Here is an 18362-nt window from a genome sequence, read left to right as displayed (position 1 = left end):
CCACTATTCACAGGTAACATGATACTGTACACAAAAAGCACAAAATAACCTAAATAAATTACTATAATTAATAAATGAATTTAGTAAGGTCACTAGTTACAAGGTCAGCTTATCAAAGTCAATTGCATTTCTATATACCAATAAAAGGAAAACTAGAAAATAAAAATGAAAAAATGGAAAATGAAACATTTAGAATGATAGTATGTACACTAGCACAGAAAATTAAATATAAACAAATATAATATAAACAATTAATTATATAAACAAAAAATTAAATATCAACAAATATAAACAAATTAAATATAAACAAATATAAACAAAATTAAATATAAACAAATGGATCTAGTAACACATATGAAAGAGCTCCTCACTGAAAACTACAAAGTATTATTGAGAGAAACTTTAAAAGAGCTAAAACCATAGGCCATACCATGTTTGCAGACTGGAAATCTCAGTATTATAAAAATGTCATTTCTCTTTAAAAATCTATTCAAATAATCTATAGACTCAATGCATGCCAAATAAAATCCTAGCAGAATTTGTTTTTTGTAGAAATTAACAAACTTATTCTAAAGTTTAAATGGGGTTGCAAAGAGTTGGACACCATGGAGTAACTAAGCACATATAGAGAAAAAGAGCAATCTTTCCATAATTATGCTGTACACACTGGATATTTTTATGCAACAAAAATAAATCTTGATTATCCTACCTCATATTATATCCATAAATCAATGCCAGATAGACTGTAGATTTAAATGTGAAAGATAAATCATAAAGAATTTACCTGAAGGACTAACAAATGATTTCTACTTCTTAAATTCCATTCATTGAAAGACACCATTAAGAGTAACAGGACAGGTCACATAATGGGAGAAATAATATACATATAGACATGCATACATGTATTTCTGGGAAAAACATTAATATCTATATATCAATTTATTGATCAATCAATTTATCTGACTTCAACAGTCACTTCACAGAACAAGACATGCATATGTTCAAAAAGTGAGAAGATGCTTAACTTTATTAGACATCAAAAAACAAAAGTAAGATACCATTTCATAATGACCATGTGACAAATAAAACTATTGACAATACCCTGGGCCTGCAAGAACTCATAGTAACTCAGATCCTCATACATTGCTATTTGGAGTGTATATTGTCCCACCACTTTGATAAATTGCTTGGTAGTAGCTTCCCTCCATGGGATTCTCCAGGCAAGAGTACTGGAGTGGGTTGCCATTTTCCTTCTCCAGGGGATCTTCCTGACCCAGGGATCGAACCCAGGTCTCCCTCATTCCAGGCAGATGCTTTAACCTCTGAGCTACCAGGGAAGCCCAATAAATTAGAATATACATATACAAGTTTAGAATATATGTTCCTAAACTGTCTTTAGGGTTCATATATTAACAAACCAAAGGTCTTTCAACAGTAGAATGAATAGTAAGTTATGACCTTTTCATAAAATAGAAGAGGACATATCAAAGAGAATGGATGAATCTCACAAATATTATATTAAGCAAAAGAAACTAGACCAGAGTTTGGTTTCAGAAAAATTAAACTTAAAAACAAGAAAAACTAATCAGTGGTGATGGAAGTCAAAATAGTGGTTACCTTTAAATACAGCTTTTGAGAGTGGGTATGAGGATTTCTTGCTGGAGTTGGTAATCCATTTTTCAAAGTAGTTGGTTAAATGGCTAAGATCACTTTGGGAAAAATTCAGTGAGCTGTACATTAATGATTTGTGAGCTTTTAGTATAAATGTAATAGTTTAAAAGTTTTGCTTCAGTTGATACAAAAGACTTTGGTTAAGGCAGTAAGTTCTTATGAGGATATCAAATGCTGCTTCTGAGACAACAATAAAAATAAAACACAAAAACTAATGTAAATTAAACTATAGCACAAAATAATAGAGCTTTTATTAATTTATTCAAGTGGAATGTGATGCCTCACGAAGCAGTGAGTTTGCTGTCAATGGATTTATACAAGGTAAAGACAGAAGCATTCCTGTTTAAGGGTGGGCTTTGGATAAAATGATCTCCAAGGAGCTTTCCAATTCTAAGACAAAATAATGTCAACCTTACAGTGAAGAAACACAACCTCCCAAGTGTATATTCCAGACAATTTGCCAAACAACTGTTTATCTGTGAGAAAATCATTTAAACTATCAAGCTGACTCCACTTAGGAAATGTATTTCTCACTTCCTTATAAGTTTGACAATATTTTGTTATATAATTTAATATACATGTATATATATATATATGTTATTAAGATACTGAGTTAAACCATAGATTATGCCTAGATTTTTTTTATATATTTTAAGAAAAACCTAAAATAATCCAGTGACAGTTGACTACTCTATTGGTAAAAGATGATTTGCCATGGGAAAATTTAGAATGATGTCCACTATATTCACTGTACCAAGAATGCCTTATGAAAAATTAAGCAAGTTCTGTTTATTGCTCACCTAAATAGTCAGATGAGATACACATAATGTGTGTATGTTTTGATATAAACATCATCATGTATTTTTCATATTCCATAACAAAGAGATTTCTTATAAAGGATTTTGATTCAGTTTTGAATGAACTTCAAGTGCATGAGAAAGAGACTTGCAAATATTCTACTTTTAATTCACAGGACCAACTCCTCTTGGTTGTCAAATAATTATTTGCAGATATCAAAAATTGTTAAATTTTTTGGTTCAGGACTTGCAATAAAAATTGTGTATAGTCAACAGTAAAATTTAGACATGAATAAATTTAACATATAATTTTAGAGATTTTTCAGATCCTTTGCCTTCCACCTACATATCCAGCAGTGTAACATATATCACAGGTCCTGGCCCGGTTAAATAAAATAATGTATATTTGAGACAAAACTGGCATTGTTGTTGGCTTTGTTACAATATTAAACAATAGTAGGCATCCTACTCTGCGTGATATATTCAGTTTGAGATTCTTTAAGTTGTTGAAGAAGCATTAAGTATTTATCATCACCCAAAATTGTGCCAAACATTGCATAAAGTATATACCTGTCTTTGAAACTTTGAGAAAAACCCATGACTAATGCTGAATTTTTGCCTATAGTAACTCAAATAATATGACATAAAAAAGTAAGTCACATATATTAAAATTGTACCCTGTAAGTAGATTGAAAAAACTGTAGTACCTGCATGCTTATTTATGTAGGATCTCATGGTAAAATCTCAGAAACTCTTAATTTTCCAAAACTGAATTTTATATCCTTCCATGTCTTATATTGTTTCATTCTATCTTAAACAATTTGTTTAATTCTGTAACAATAAGGAAGGACTAGTATGAAGTGGAGGAGAAGGCAAAAGTCTTCTAGTGGTCTGAACCTATGGTGACTCAATGCAAAGAAAATATATTTATGCCTCTAAAATAATGAAGTAGGAAGTGAATCTGAAACTAATACAATTCTTTCTTATGTTTTCCCAACAGCATGCATTGTCTTTACATTTTCTTTACTATGGAAAATGTTTAGCCTGAACAAAGAATAGAGTATTCTGCTTAACAAATTATTTTGGCAGATAGAGAATTGCCACATTTTCCACATATGATTAATAGTTTTTAAAAATAATTTAAAAGTTACTTCAGGATTTTACATTATATATATTGACTTTACTATATTGCAGAAGTACAGAATTAACAATAAAAAGGATATTTGAATTCCAGGAAGATGATGGCTTATGTCGAAGTCCTTCATCCTGCTTACCACTCATCCACCCATCCACCTATCTATCCATCCATGCACACACCCATTTTGTATAATATGGGATATATGGAAATACAATGGTACACAAGATGAATAATTCTGCCCATGAAGAATTATTCTTTCATGAAGAAAATTGCACAGTGACTATACTAGATGATTGGATTTAAAAAAATTAGTGCAATATAATTGACATATAATATTGTCCCAGTTTGGGGCTTCCCAGGTGCCTCAGGGGTAAAGAATTCACTTACAAATGCAGGGGACTCAGGAGATGTGGTTTGATTCCTGGATTCGGAAGATCCCCTGGAGAAGGAAATGGTAAGCCCCTCCAATATTCTTGCCTGAGATATTCCATGTACAGAGGAGCCTGGTGGGCTGCAGTCCATGGGATCACAAATAGTCGAACCCAATGGAGTGACTGCATGCACCCTTAAGATTATTAGATAACTGTTCCAGTTTAAAGTGTACAACATGTTGAGTTCATAAATTTATATTTTGAAATATGATTACCACCAAAGTGTTAGCTAACACTTCTATCATGTCACATAATTTGGTGGTGGTGGTTTAGTTGCTAAGTCGTGTCCAACTGTCTGTCCATAGGATTTTCCAGGCAAGAATACTGGAGTGGGTTGCCATTTCCTTCTCCAAGGGATCTTTCTGACCCAGGGATTGAACCCAGGTCTCCTGCACTCCAGGAGCTAACGACTGAGCTACCAGGGAAGCCCCCATCACATAATTTAGATGATGAAATTTCAAGTGATCTTTTTCCTTGTGAATTTTATAACCACCATAATTGCATGTTTTTATTTCTTCATAAGCTTTCCATTTATTAACTCATTTGATCCTGTAACAACCTTGGAGGTAGGAACTATTAGTATTGTTATTGTACAGCTGCAGAAATAAAAGCACAGAAAGGTTAAGTAATTACCTAAAGCCCCTCAGCTAATAAATAGAAGCAGGATATAAGCTATACAGTGTGTCTCTAGACACTGTTCTCAAACCCCACAGTTGTATTATCTGTCAAATAGAGGTATGTTAATATGATCAACAATACTGCAATATTATCATCATCAAGAATAACCATAATAATATATACAATTTTTATTCTTTATATAGACTTGTCACTAGGCTCCCCAGGTGGTGCTAGTGATGAAGAACCCACCTGCCAATGCAGGAGACATAAGAGCTGCAGATTTGATTCCTGGGTCAGGAAGATCCCCTGGAGGAGGGCATGGCTTAATCCTTAAAGCATGATTGAAGTAGGACCCTTTAACAGTCCTTTAAAATAATAAATATCCATATTAGCTCTAAAGAGATTATATAATTCATTTTTATAACTGAGACCAGTAATTCCCAAATAGGAGTATAACAAAGTCTGAGGAAGAGAAATAAAACAGTGTAAGATATTATATTTACCAAAGGAGCATGGGTTAAAAAAGGTTGAGAGACTCTGTCACAAAGAAAAATTATTTGGACATCTTGGGAGATCTTTCATCAAATGGAAAAAAGAAAGTTCACAAAAGTTAATTGATTATAAAAGTAAACTAAATCTAGAACAAATGAATTTTAATGACTATCTTTCAAAGAATGATTAATTTGTTAATTATGCATTATAAAACTAAAAGTTGGTGTATGGATGGTATACTATGGAGAATACTGCACTGAAAGCAGAGACATCTGAGTTTAAGTCCCAGCACTGTTCCAAATGTTGGGGTCCTTTATTGTTCTTGATTTCAGTTTTCTTATGTGAAAATGAAGGGGTAGCCCAGAAGACTGTTAAGTGCCTCAGCGTTCTGCTTCTCTGTAACTCAACTAAACTTTTGTCGTTTTTTGTAAAAGTATTTTGTAGCCTCCGCATAAGAAAAAAAAAAAAAAAAGATGTGATAATTGCAGGATGATAGCTATAATTCTAACTAGAACCTAAGTCCTTGACCCTAAGGCCAACAAAGTAGTAGATTATGCATTATAACCATTCTGCAAACCAGAACCACTTGTGGGGCACCAGCAACCTGGAAGCTATCACTCAGTAGATCTGACAGTGCACCTGAGCCTGTGTAGTTTGAGCATCTCACTCAGTGATTTTTGTTCTGTATCAGTTGGCTTCCCTTGTGGTTCAGCTGGTAAAGAATCCACCTGCAATGCAGGAGACCTGGGTTTGATCCTTGGGTCTGGAAGATCCCCTGGAGAAGGGAAATGCTACCCACTCCAGTATTCTGGCCTGGAGAATTCCATGGACTGCATAGTCCATGGTGTCACAAAGAGTCGGAAATGACTGAGCGACCTTTACTTTCACTTGTGAATAATCATTGTTCCAGATTCTCTTTTGACAAAATGTTACTTGAGTTTAAGTTGCAGACAAAGACTTAGGCTAACAAGGGAAACAAATGCAATATTATAATTAATCTCAAAAAAACACTATTTCTTTTTTAGTCATCTGTGGATAAGATCAATATTTCTTATGTGACTTGCACTGTATCAGAGCTTATAGATCTTAGATAATTGAACTTATTTTTTTGCTGTGATAATAGAAGATCAAGGAATAGAAACTCAGTTGGCATTGAGATGGAATATTCAGAAAATATACACACACACACATATGCTTAAACATAGTACATAAGCTCATAAAGATACATAAATACAAAACTTTTAATCTCCATTATCTTTTGTTTGCTCTTCCAAATTCATGCACCACTTTTTTCACCCTTTTCCATCCTGCTCTGTGCTCTGGGAGACTGACCTGAATGAACTGTAATAGTACTCATAGCCTTTGGCCAACGGGTAACTGGTAGGATACTGTATGAAAGGATAAGAGTGAATTCAGTGTGTGTTTGCCCATGGATCACTCCTGCTCATCTTCAGCTGACTGTGTCCCTTGACTAAAGATCACTGATCCCCTTCAGCCTGGTGAATAGTTTATGACACTCTGTGCTTTGAAGTTTTGATACTTGGCCCCTTTCCTCATTCCTTGAAAAACTGTAGCAGTTCTGATGCAATTGGCTCCAGTTTACTGCACAAACTCCTGTGGATTTTCTGCATTTACACTTTTAAATAGATGCTTGTAAATAAGCCCTGCTGGAATTATCAAATTTTGTGCATGACGTCTATATTTCCTATTTACAGGGATCCTGATTGAAACAGTCTTTTATGTTAAAGGTACCTTTGAAAATATTTGGTTAACACAAAAGAAGTAAATGTATGGAAACTTGAACTGAAATTTGATTAAATAAATAAATAGTCATAATGGATAAAAACAGTATACTTAAGTAATTGAGGAAAATATAAAACTCATATTATTAAAATTGAGGTAGCAGTGAATATAAGAAAATGAGACATTGGCCTGATATGGAAAAAAAGTAAGGAGATGTGAATTTTAATTGATACAAACACCAAGTCACAAGGCTGAAACTGATAGAGCTTTCTCCATGCCCCAGAGACACTTGATCTGTGCTACTACATTCATCTAGGGGCAGCTCATTACCAGAATAATATAGGCAAGCTGGAAAGATTCATAGAGGAGTAACAAAATGATAAAAAGTGCTGAAGGATTGACCTATAAGAAGAGATTAAAAAGAGGAAATCACTCTGCTTTAGCTAAGCAGTGACTAAGGGGGAATATGTCAACCATCTATAATTATGCGAAGGTTATAAACTCCAAAAGATAGGCAGCAATTACTACAAATCTAGGGTGTAGTGCTCTGCAGAAAGATAAATTAAGAAAAGGAGATTTTAACTCAAAAAACAGGACCATTTCCTAATGTAGAGCTATTTTATGTCTTCTAAAGCTAAGTGTTCTATAATATAGCCTTTGAAAAAGACAAAAATGAAACAAATTACAAACCATTACTTATTATTGTATATGTAGATTCTTTACAATCTATTTCTATCTATCCTATCCACCTAACTAGCTGATCTAACTATTGGTGTATCTCAGAAATCAACCTTTCACAAACATATATAGCTATTTATTTAGCAATATATTAAATAAATATTTATTTAGTAAGCATCTCATTTAATTGTTAACATTACATTTTAGCAATCAAAGAAAAGAAAATTTAAGCAATGTTCTGAAGGTTACCCAGCTAGTAAGTATCACAGCCAGAGTACAAACCCAGGGGTCTTTATCTCCATGTCTCTGCTTATCATCCTTGAATAGTTAAACTACTTCAGTACATTATTATATCATTTCCACAACAATTCTCCATTCTTGAACAATCCATGTGGTTATCATCCATTCTAGCTATGTGATAAAGCCTAAAGTAGTTTTCATTTCCTTATCCTAGATAGATAATACTTATTTTTAATCTTGCAAAATAATTCCTTAATTCACTATTGTACACAATTCAAGTTATTCAGTAAGTCATAATTATTTATAAAGTTTAAATTTAAGAAAGTATGCTATTGACTTCTCTTAAAAAAATAATCACCTCTCACAATTTATTTGAGTTGAAAATACATTGAAAAAAAAACCGTGGTCATGGCTAGTATTTCAAATAATACAGAGACCATAAAGTGAAATGAATGAGTCCTTTTCACTTAAAACCTTCAACCTCTGTGGTTAGAGATAACTGCTCCTAGTAGTTTCTTTTGTGTATTTCCAGTAATTTTCTATGTACGTATCTGCGCATACTTTCTTTTCTTTCCTTAGAAGTGATTTTGGTTGTCTTTCCACATCAACACATAAATTGGTACTTTATCCTTTTTAATGACTGTAAAATATTCTATTGAATGGGTATAACATTATTTGTCAATTTCCCTGTTGATGGATATTTAGATAGCTTCTAAAATAATCAGTCCTATTATGAACATATATTTACATTCATCTTTGCAGACTTATCCCTTACTGATAGGGCAAATTTGTAGCTGGAGCATTTTCTAGGTCAAAGCATATGTATGTTTACATTTTTATAGGTATTTCCCAATTGTTATCTACAAAATAGATTTTACATTAATACAAAAATATGAGAGTCTAAACAGGCTGCTCACACTCTAAAATTCACATAGAACCCCAACATGTCATGGTATTAACTTCTGCTTTGTGAGCATAAAATGGCATTTTGCCAAACATTTTATTCTACATAAATATTTTATTCCTGGACCAGGTTTATCACTGCCTACTTATATTTCAAGTCATTAACATATTACTTGTTTATATTTTTCTGTGACTTAATTAAAAGAAACTTACTAATGTTTGAAATAACAGATTTGACTAATTGTTTGTCTTACACCTTAACTTACACTATTTCTTCCACCTGGAAAATCTACCTCATTCTAACCCTACATGTCTATGTCCTACCTACCCTTCATGATTTCTTTCAAATGATACCTTCTCCATCTAAATCTTGTTTCTTTCCTCAGAACTCCCAGCATCTTATTTAACCATTTAGAGTTACATTATACATAAGTCCATGATCAATGGTGGCTATCATTATTATTAAATACTGGATCTTTCGAATTCTATAAATGCTCTTATTCTCTCCTGCCTTCCTTTGCCTTCTTCAATGGATGGATCGAACTCAAACTACATATTTAGTATTGTGATACTATTTTTATTCTCTTTTAAAATAAATGGTTCAATTTTTAATTTTTAATATCAACAGGTTAAAGTAATATTTTATTCTAAAGTTTCAGATTTTTGAACACAGCAGAAAATGATTTAAGATGTCTCTTTAGAACTCATAAACACACTCAATTTTAAAAATTAAGAGTTAAATCTGAAACATGCTGCCGAGAGTTAATGTGGATGCTATCATATTAAAGGCCTTTGGAGGCAAGCAAGCATAGTTTACACGCCATCAGACCTATTTATAGAGCTGACTCCTTTTTGCAATGTCAACTGTAACCTTATACTTATTTTAAGCCTCAGTGTCTCAAATATCAGCCTCTACTAGTTATACAGTTCTCCCTTATTTGATATCAGAGAGCCTAATGGAGCCTTCTGAAGAACCTAGTCAGATTAGCAAAGATAACTTTTTAGAAGTTCCTAGTTTATCTGATTCTCTTTCTGAAGATGAAGAAGTTAAAGCTACCTTCAGACCTGGATTCTCCCCACAACCTAGCAGACGAGGTTCTGAATCATCTGAAGACCTTTACCTGGACTCTCCACCATCAGGTGCAAGAAGAGTTTCATTTGCTGATACCTTTGGACTCAATCTTGTGTCTGTTAAAGAATTTGATTCCTGGGAATTACCGAGTGGTTCAGCTGATTTTGACTTAAGGCAGGACGTTTTCCACACAGAAGAATATGTTTTATCTCCACAATTTGGCTTGCCTTCTTCAAAAGAAGATCTTATGCAACAACTTCAAGTACAGAAAGCAATACTGGAATCAACCGAGTATCCTCCTGGATCTACAAGTATGAAGGGCATTATTCGAGTTTTGAATGTTTCTTTTGAGAAGTTAGTATATGTGAGAATGTCCTTAGATGACTGGCAGTCATATTATGATATATTAGCAGAATATATTCCAAATTCATGTGATGGTGAAACTGACCAGTTCTCCTTTAAGATATCATTGGTTCCTCCTTACCAAAAAGATGGCAGTAAAGTTGAGTTTTGTATACGTTATGAAACTTCTGTTGGTACATTTTGGTCAAATAATAATGGCACAAATTATGTATTGATTTGTCAAAAGAAAGAACAAGAGCCGGAGCCTGAAAAACTACAGGAAGACGTTCCTAATAGACAAATAAAAGGCTGCTTAAAGGTAAAATCAAGGTGAGGCTATATCTTACATCATTACTTTTCATAATTTTAAAGTTTTTAAAAGTCATTCTTTATTTCACTACCAAGAAATAGCCATACTGTTTAAAAACATAGTCTTGTTATGTATAAAGCAATGGTGCTGGGCTTTAACAAGGTCAGTGATGTTTGGATAATAGTACTGTGTCATCTCTCCTCCAGATATAAGGAAAATATGGGTATAATGTAACAGATAGCACGGGGAGTGCAATATGTATATTTCCTACCTAATGAGCTATAAATTGCTTAAATTCAAACAATGGAATCTAGATTCTTAACATGTAAAACTGTTTATTTGCCATTTAAAGTATATTTATGTTTAATATTTTAAATACTATTGCCGTACTTAAAAACATTTCTGATGAGCATAAAACTGTGTTTCAATATGTACCTAGTGCTCAGAAATTCATAGACTTCCCCTCAAACTTTTCAATGACATTTAGTTGTATAGGGATGTCTGGAGTAACACATATTTAGTTACATTTTAAGAGCTATGATGACTTTAGTGATAAGCTAAGAGAAAGTAGTATATGAGTGGTATATGAATTATCCATAAAAATTTATAATTATAACCAAATGTAACATTATAGAACACAAAGTAGTATAATTTAGTAAAAGTAAATGGAGCAGAATAAAAAAAAAAATGACCCAAGTAGAAATAAGGATATTAGCTTTATAGATTAGAGATTTGGGATATGACCCTTCATTAGTAACCTTGCTCTCCTGTTAATGTAATAAAATAAAATAAAAATAAATGGGTATTCAGTTCGTTCTCTCTATTGTAGAGTTGGCTCATTTCCATGACAGTAGGTGAGTAGATAAAACATCCAGGAGGAGATGGATGTCTCCTGCTCCTCAGAGTGTCCCAAAGGAAAATCACATTGCTCTACCAGCCACAGGCAAAAGCTTGATTATTTTCTGGATGGTCCATCCTAACTGTCATTAGACCCAAAGATTCTAGTAACTGCACCAGAAATAGTGTAATATGATGAAAAGGGAACTGTTTTAGGAATCAAGACATCCAGATTCTAAGTGGAATTAAATAAAAACATAAAGAATTACACTGGAAAATTTTTAATCTTTCATGCTCTAATGCCTTGATCTATTATATGATAATAAATAATAACCACTAAATGTGCTATTCTAATGCATTAATGAACTAAATATAATGTAAGTGAAACAATTCAATCATATAAAATATTTCTGTTTTCATTATCCTTTAAAGTAATTTAAAGATTGGTTTACCTGACTTTGTGAGTTGTGCTGTCTTTCTCAGTCCAAATAAATTTCTTAGGTTTTAACTGATGCTATTGAGAAATAATAAAATCATAATCTGTGTGCTAAAATAATTTATGTTTATGAGATCACTCAGCAACATGTTAGCTATGTAGACAAAATATGTTCAACACTATTTAATAAACTAATTTGTATACATAAACATACACATATTAAATACAAATAAAATCATCATCAGTGAATAATGTATAGGCTGCAACTTGGTCTATATATTAGAGAAAAGCAAAATTTAAAAAAGGCACAGCCGTATTGTCAAAGCTCTCATAAAAGAAGGAGTGTTTAACTCTGGATTTTTCTGCAAGTTAGAAATGCAGTTTAAAATTATAAGCATTACAAGCTGAACTATGGTAAAGATAGAGGATTCCTTTGATAGACCAAACTTGACTTGAACATAAGGACAAAAATGGATAACTGCTAGGCCTAATCTACCCCAGTCTTGATATTATTGAAACTTCTCCTAGTCTAAGATATGTATAACTGGATATATATCCATACCCACATTTATATTCAGAACAGTAATTGTTAGGTTCATAGCGGACACCATTCAAGTTTTAATATTGCTTTGGGGAAAAACTTGAGAAGAACTAAACCACAAAATGGTCTAAAGGCCTGTAAAGTTTCCTAATGAGTTATAAAAATGGAAAAAATCTCTCTCCTTCAAAACCACAAATACATTTTCTGCACTTCTATAACTTAAAAATGACCAACATAATTCAAACCACATTTTGAAAAAAAAAAAAATGCATTTGCCTCTGGAGAAGGCCTTTTGTGCTAAGTTTCAGTCCAACATGAATTTTTACATCTGATTTATATACCACTCAAAATGGAGTGTATAAAGGAAATCCTGACAGATCCTTAGAACAGCATGTGCCATAATAGAATATTTATACAGCTTTTCCATGATATAATTTATATGCAATGGGGTTTCAAATATTCCTAAAACTCACACAAGAGAGCATTATCGAATTTCTAAATGAATATTGCAGTTGGATTTCATTGTGAAGAATTTGGTTAAGGAAAAATAGCACATCTTATTAGTGTTTCTTTACGAAATGTGTACTCGGCTAAAGCAAAAATTCACTAACACTTATTTGATCAAAAAAGTTACAGCTTCTAAAATATCTTCCTCCCTTCAAAAGTTACAGAATTTTGTAATTTAATTTGTAATTTAATTTAGCCGTCAGTTGTTTGAGAAGACAAATGCAGAAGAGAAATATGTGTCAATTTTTACTTCATATATGCAGGTAGATTAATAATAGTATGTAATATAAGTCAGAGTTAGACTGAAAATAAGTCTGTCTTAACGTAGAGAGTAGCAACTAAAGTGAATTCCTCTTGATCCCAAAGTTAATTTGCTTTCAGGATCTCAGAGATTGTATCTTCTAAAAGCATCAAGAATCTCTTCTAAACAGTACAGAATGAACTGTGGGAACACATTTAGTGAGGTAGGATTTCTGTTATGTCAGTCACCCTAGGCATGATGTCTTCTCTATGGAAGATTTTTTCAGGTCAGAGTTTGCAAACCTCCACATTGATGTGGTTGTCTGATTTTTTTGTTTTTGGTTTTTCTTTATTCTTATTAATCTATCCCCTTTGGATCAAAAGAAATATCTAGTGGGGGAGGAAAAGAGAATTTGTAACTCATAGGCATGTGACCGAGAGTGACCCAGAGGTATTTAATTGCACTGAAAGGCATGCATCATGAGATACTTGATAAGTGTCACCACATATGTAGTACTGGAGTATGTGTTAGCAAACAAACTAAGCACACTGCTGATCTATGTCCCATGAACATTATTTCAAAATAAGTGACCAAAAGAATTAAATAAAATTGACGTAAGTAATATTAGATATATTAGATAAATAAACTAAAAATAACATGCAGAAGCAATATACCTCCAAAGTTAAAATTTGGGTTTCAGAGATAAACATATCTGGGTTTGAGTCTAAGCTGCACTGCATGCTAGCTGTGTGACCTTCTGCAAGTTAAACTCAATATCCCTTCTGTTAATTGTGAATAACAATTAGAATCTAATAGAGATTGTTAGAGATTTCCGTAAAGTAATACATACAAAGTTTTGGCCTAGTGTATGGCACATAGTAAGTTATCAGAAAATAATAACTCCTGTAAAAAGCCAAGGCTAACTCTAGCTTTAGGTGGATCTAAAAAACCCTAGGGAGGCCCAAACTATCCAAAAGTTTCTCTTTTCTTTCTTTTCAAAGTTTCTGAAATTTCTGTTTTGGAGAGCAATTTTCTTTGTTTTTTTTTCAGGATTTTAATCAACAAGGGAAACCCACTGAATTGTCAGTTTTCTTGAGATGTATGTTACCTGATATCTGGAACATCTTAAAGTTGGAAAAGATCTTAATGACTATTAAAATTTTCATGCTTAATAAATTAAAAAAATAAGGACTAGATCAAAAGGGTTAAAAAAGGCTTAATTGAGGCATTGAACAAATGTTATTTATCCCAGTTCATATTTATAATATTCATAATACATAATACATATTTATAATATTCATAATACATATTTATCCCAGTTAATATTCACTTAATAACTATGTGGCTACGGACATATTATTTTACTTCTTAAAGCCGCTATTTATTCATATGTAAAATAGGGGCAATGGTGCTTGTCCAGTCTTGTGATGATTAAGTTAACATAAAATGAGATTATATTTTTAAAGCTTCTAGTTAAGTGTTGGGCACATATATAGCTATCAAAACTCAAATATAATTGCCATCATTATTATCAAATTGTGTTCAGCTAATTTCTTGGTTCTTGGACTTGTGTTATTTCTTCTGACATCATAGTCTTCTTGTTAGGGTTTCAAAATTCATTCCCTAAGTGTTTATTAAGGGCCTGTGTTTCAGGTACTGTGTTGTTAGGCACAAGGTTGGAAACATGACTCAGTGAAGACCAGAGGCCCCAAGGAAACAGTCCTCACAGGGGCTGAGAGCAGAGGGGGTGAGGGGAGAGAACATTAAAGCCAAGCTCAGATTCTTCAGGTAAACAAGGGAAGCCACAGATGAAAAATAAGAACCACTTACGTTACATTTTGAGTTTTCTCAAATCTGTGATCAATAACTGGTCTTGAGTACTGGCCAGGGGACTGACCTTTTCAGCATATCCTTTTCCCTACCAACAGCTGCTAAATGTTCCCAACTGTTGGGTACACAGACTGACTTCATATGGTCTTGTATTTTATTAAGTGAAACCAATTTATTATTTTAAGTAATGAAATGGCATGATATAGGTGTTGGATGGTATTTATAACTTGGCCAGGTGAATGCAAATAAATTCCTGAAAGATTTCAAGGCCAAAGGAAAAAAAAAGATCACTCTTCAGTACCTGAAGAATAATAGAAACAGGCACATTCAAGAACAGGAATGAGAGAGAGGCTTTCTAAAGTATGACTTGAAGATTACAGAGAGTTTATCTTTCAGGGTGGTAAATTGTTAAAATGAGGCCAAGAAAAACACTGGAAAATGGTGCCTAATATATGCTCACATTGCATGTTCCAGTCAGAGCTATAGCATTGTGAGACTTCCTTAATTTACACTTACAGTATAATCTGGAGTCCTGGAAATAGTCCAAAGAAGTGTAAATAGCCCCATGAAGCCTTTAGGACTTAATATATTCCATAACCAACCTGTTTTGAGTCCTAACTAATTGTGGAACCCTGGTCTGTTTAAGGGAGGGACCTCTGGCAAGGCCACATGGAAACATAAAACACAGCTGCACAGGACCCGTCAAGAGGACTGTTTGGAAACTGCCGGCTGGTTGACAACAAGGAGCCAACTAGCTTAGAGTTTCCTTGGAGATCTACCAGGGCTTTGTGGCTTCCTGGTCTTATGGGAAATCCATATTCCTATAAGCCTTGACTTTCCCTAGAGTAGTTTTGAACCTTTTCTGAGAGAAGAAGAGGGTCTCATCACTCAAGAGTTTCTCTCAAGCCCTAGCTAAAGGGGATCACTATAGATGCCAGGCCTCAAATGGATCCTCTGGGATCTCTACGAGCCTAATTTCCCACCTGAAGCCCATCTGCAGCCTGTAAAAATGGAGCAGGGGCCAAGAACACGGGGCCAATAAAGCTCCAGGCAAAAGATGATTGTGAAGTGGGACACAAGTTTTTCACCTTCTTCCAATTCTGCTGACCATGACTCCTGTCCTTGTTCCAAGGTTTCACCCCAACAGGCCAACAGGAATAGTGTAAGGGCAGTTACCTTAAGGGCAGACACCTGAAGTGGGCCTGACTGCCCACTGTGTTGTCAGACTTAAAAGATCATACAGATATAGGTATGTGTGTGTTTATATGCGTATGCACACATTTACACGATACACACACACAAAACTCCTCTTCTTGAATACAGACACCTCCAGGACAGAAGGGACTATACCTACCTTATACCGAATTAAAGTCAACTGCACAAATGGGCTTTGAGTTTGGATTGAGACAATGGAAATGGATAATTTTAGAGAAGAGAGCACTATGGGCAGAGTTGAGTACAGAGTTCTGGTAAGAGCTCCACAGAAGCAGGAGGGCCCAGGGGGTCTGGAGTATGTGTGTATATTTGGGAGGGAAGGAGGATTCCAAAAGCAATAAGGCATATTGGAAACAGTGTAAGCAGTAAAGTAGGGCATATTTGGGCTTTCATTCTTACTAATTAGTAGCTGTATGAACTTGGATAAATTACACTTTGTATCCATTTTATTCAGATGTAAAAAAGGGATATAATTTCTACTTGGCAGAGCTGCTATGAGAAATTCATTAGCTAACATATATAAACATCTATCCCAGTTGCTGACACTTTGTAGATACTCAAAATGGCATTGGTGATAAATTCCATATTTTAAAATCTTGTATATGGCTAGTCCTTTGACCAAAATTAATGGAGAAATGTTTTTTTTTCCCCTCAATATCATTCCTGCTACCTAGACCCAGGTTAGTATAAATCCATAGTTTTGTAGCTCAGTTGGTAAAGAATCTGCCTGCAATGCAGGAGACTCAGGTTCAATCCCTGGGTGGGAAAGTTCCCCTGGAGAAGGAAATGGCCACCCACTCCGGTAATCTTGCCAGGAGAACCTCATCGACAGAGGAGCCTGGTGGGCTACAGTTCATGAGGTCACAAAGAGTCAGGCACGACAGAGTGACTAACACACACACACGTTTTAGAATTATGGATTTTTCAACAAGTTTGGGGGCACTAACTAGGGAAACTATATTCTATAGTATTGCTACTATGGGGGAAAAATGATTCCCAAATTCCAGAAACTTCTGGGCTACAAAAAATTTTTGGAACATCAGTCAGAAACTAGGTATTTTTTTTAATGAACTACAACATGTTTTTTCCTTAAGGTAGTTCTTAAGATGGTTCTTTTGGACTAAAAACTGAGTTGGCTATACAGTTTCATTTTATCATCTCTGTATATAAACATGAATAGAGAGTGAAATTTAATTTGATATAATTTTTTCCTCTAAGAAGATATATTATACACCTTTGAATTTTAATCATTTCTCTGCTTTTAAAGCATTTTCTGTACACCACCACTGTATAAAAAGAAAAGGGTCCTCAGGACATAGCTCTCAAATCTTTTCAGGTTTTTATTCTGCTTCTCTAATAACTTTTCTTGGGTAACTGGCACGGTAGTATTATTATCTATTATATAAATAATACTGCAATTTCCTGTTAGTATAGTGGTGAGTATCCCCACCTGTCAATCTGGAGACCAGGGTTCGATTCCCCAGTGGGAAAACACTGGAAACCTTTGGGCTTCCCTGGTGGCTCAGACACTTAAGAACCTGCCTGCAATTGGGAGACTCAGGTTCAGTCCCCGGGTTGGGAAGATCCCGTGGAGAAGGACATGGCAACCCACTCCCAGTATTATTCCCCGGAGAATTCCATGAATGGAGGGGTCTGGAGGGCTATGGTTCATGGGGTCGCAAAGAGTCAGACACGACTGAGCAACTAACACTTTCACTCTCATATAAATAGTAACTGGTTTGGAAACCTTAATCAGACCATCCTGCTGTTTAAAGATTTTATGATAAATAGAAATAAATTGCCACATTGGACTGTTACACAGCACTGTTTAGTAACAGAGACCAACTGTTCATTAAAAAAACCTGTCTTAGGAAATTTCATTGTTCCCTCCCCTTATAGTTAACCCTGAAAACAGTCTGTCTGTATTGCATACCAGTGCTATTCAAATTACAACTAGAAATGGGATTCAAACATCGTAAGACAATGATTTGTCCTGTGTGCAGCTGTGGATTTGAATTTCATTCACCCCTTTTGAAATTTGCAAAGTAAAAAAGATCAAAATATCCCCAAGGTTTAAATCTATAAAGCATGCCAAACTGTAGATGCTTTTACTAATTATGTGAAACAGATTTTATAGCCCATTTAACACTGATGGTACTTTGCTTATTTTACAGAATTAAACCATAATACAAAGCTAACCTATTGATGATGAAATTATAAGAAAAATCCCAAACTGGTTTCACTTTTAAAAATTATTATAGATGTCTTCACACAATTACAGATTACATAGAACTGCTTGGGTAACTTTCAGCTTCATAAG

At 34.0% G+C, this 18362-nt stretch overlaps 1 protein-coding gene across 3 annotated transcripts in view; it reads left to right on the top strand.

Annotated features, from left to right (window-relative positions):
- The first annotated feature begins 9654 nt into the window (after positions 1 to 9654).
- PPP1R3A (protein phosphatase 1 regulatory subunit 3A) overlaps positions 9655 to 18362 on the top strand; it is a 40545-nt gene continuing 31837 nt past the window's right edge. For 2 of the 3 annotated variants that reach the window (XM_086396649.1, XM_086396651.1), the window contains exon 1: positions 9655 to 10455. In XM_086396649.1, coding sequence (XP_086252775.1) covers positions 9668 to 10455 — 788 coding nt within the window. In that variant the 5' untranslated portion in view covers positions 9655 to 9667. The remainder of the gene's footprint in view (positions 10456 to 18362) is intronic. The other variant, XM_086396650.1, reaches the window with a different exon arrangement.

This window comes from Bos grunniens, chromosome 4 (assembly GCF_055505025.1).
Source record: "Bos grunniens cultivar Pamir isolate PY7600 chromosome 4, Bosgru_T2T1.0, whole genome shotgun sequence".
Classification (NCBI taxonomy): domain Eukaryota; kingdom Metazoa; phylum Chordata; class Mammalia; order Artiodactyla; family Bovidae; genus Bos; species Bos grunniens.
The sequence above is the reverse complement of the archived record's forward strand: the minus strand, read 5'-3'. Positions and strand labels throughout refer to the sequence as shown.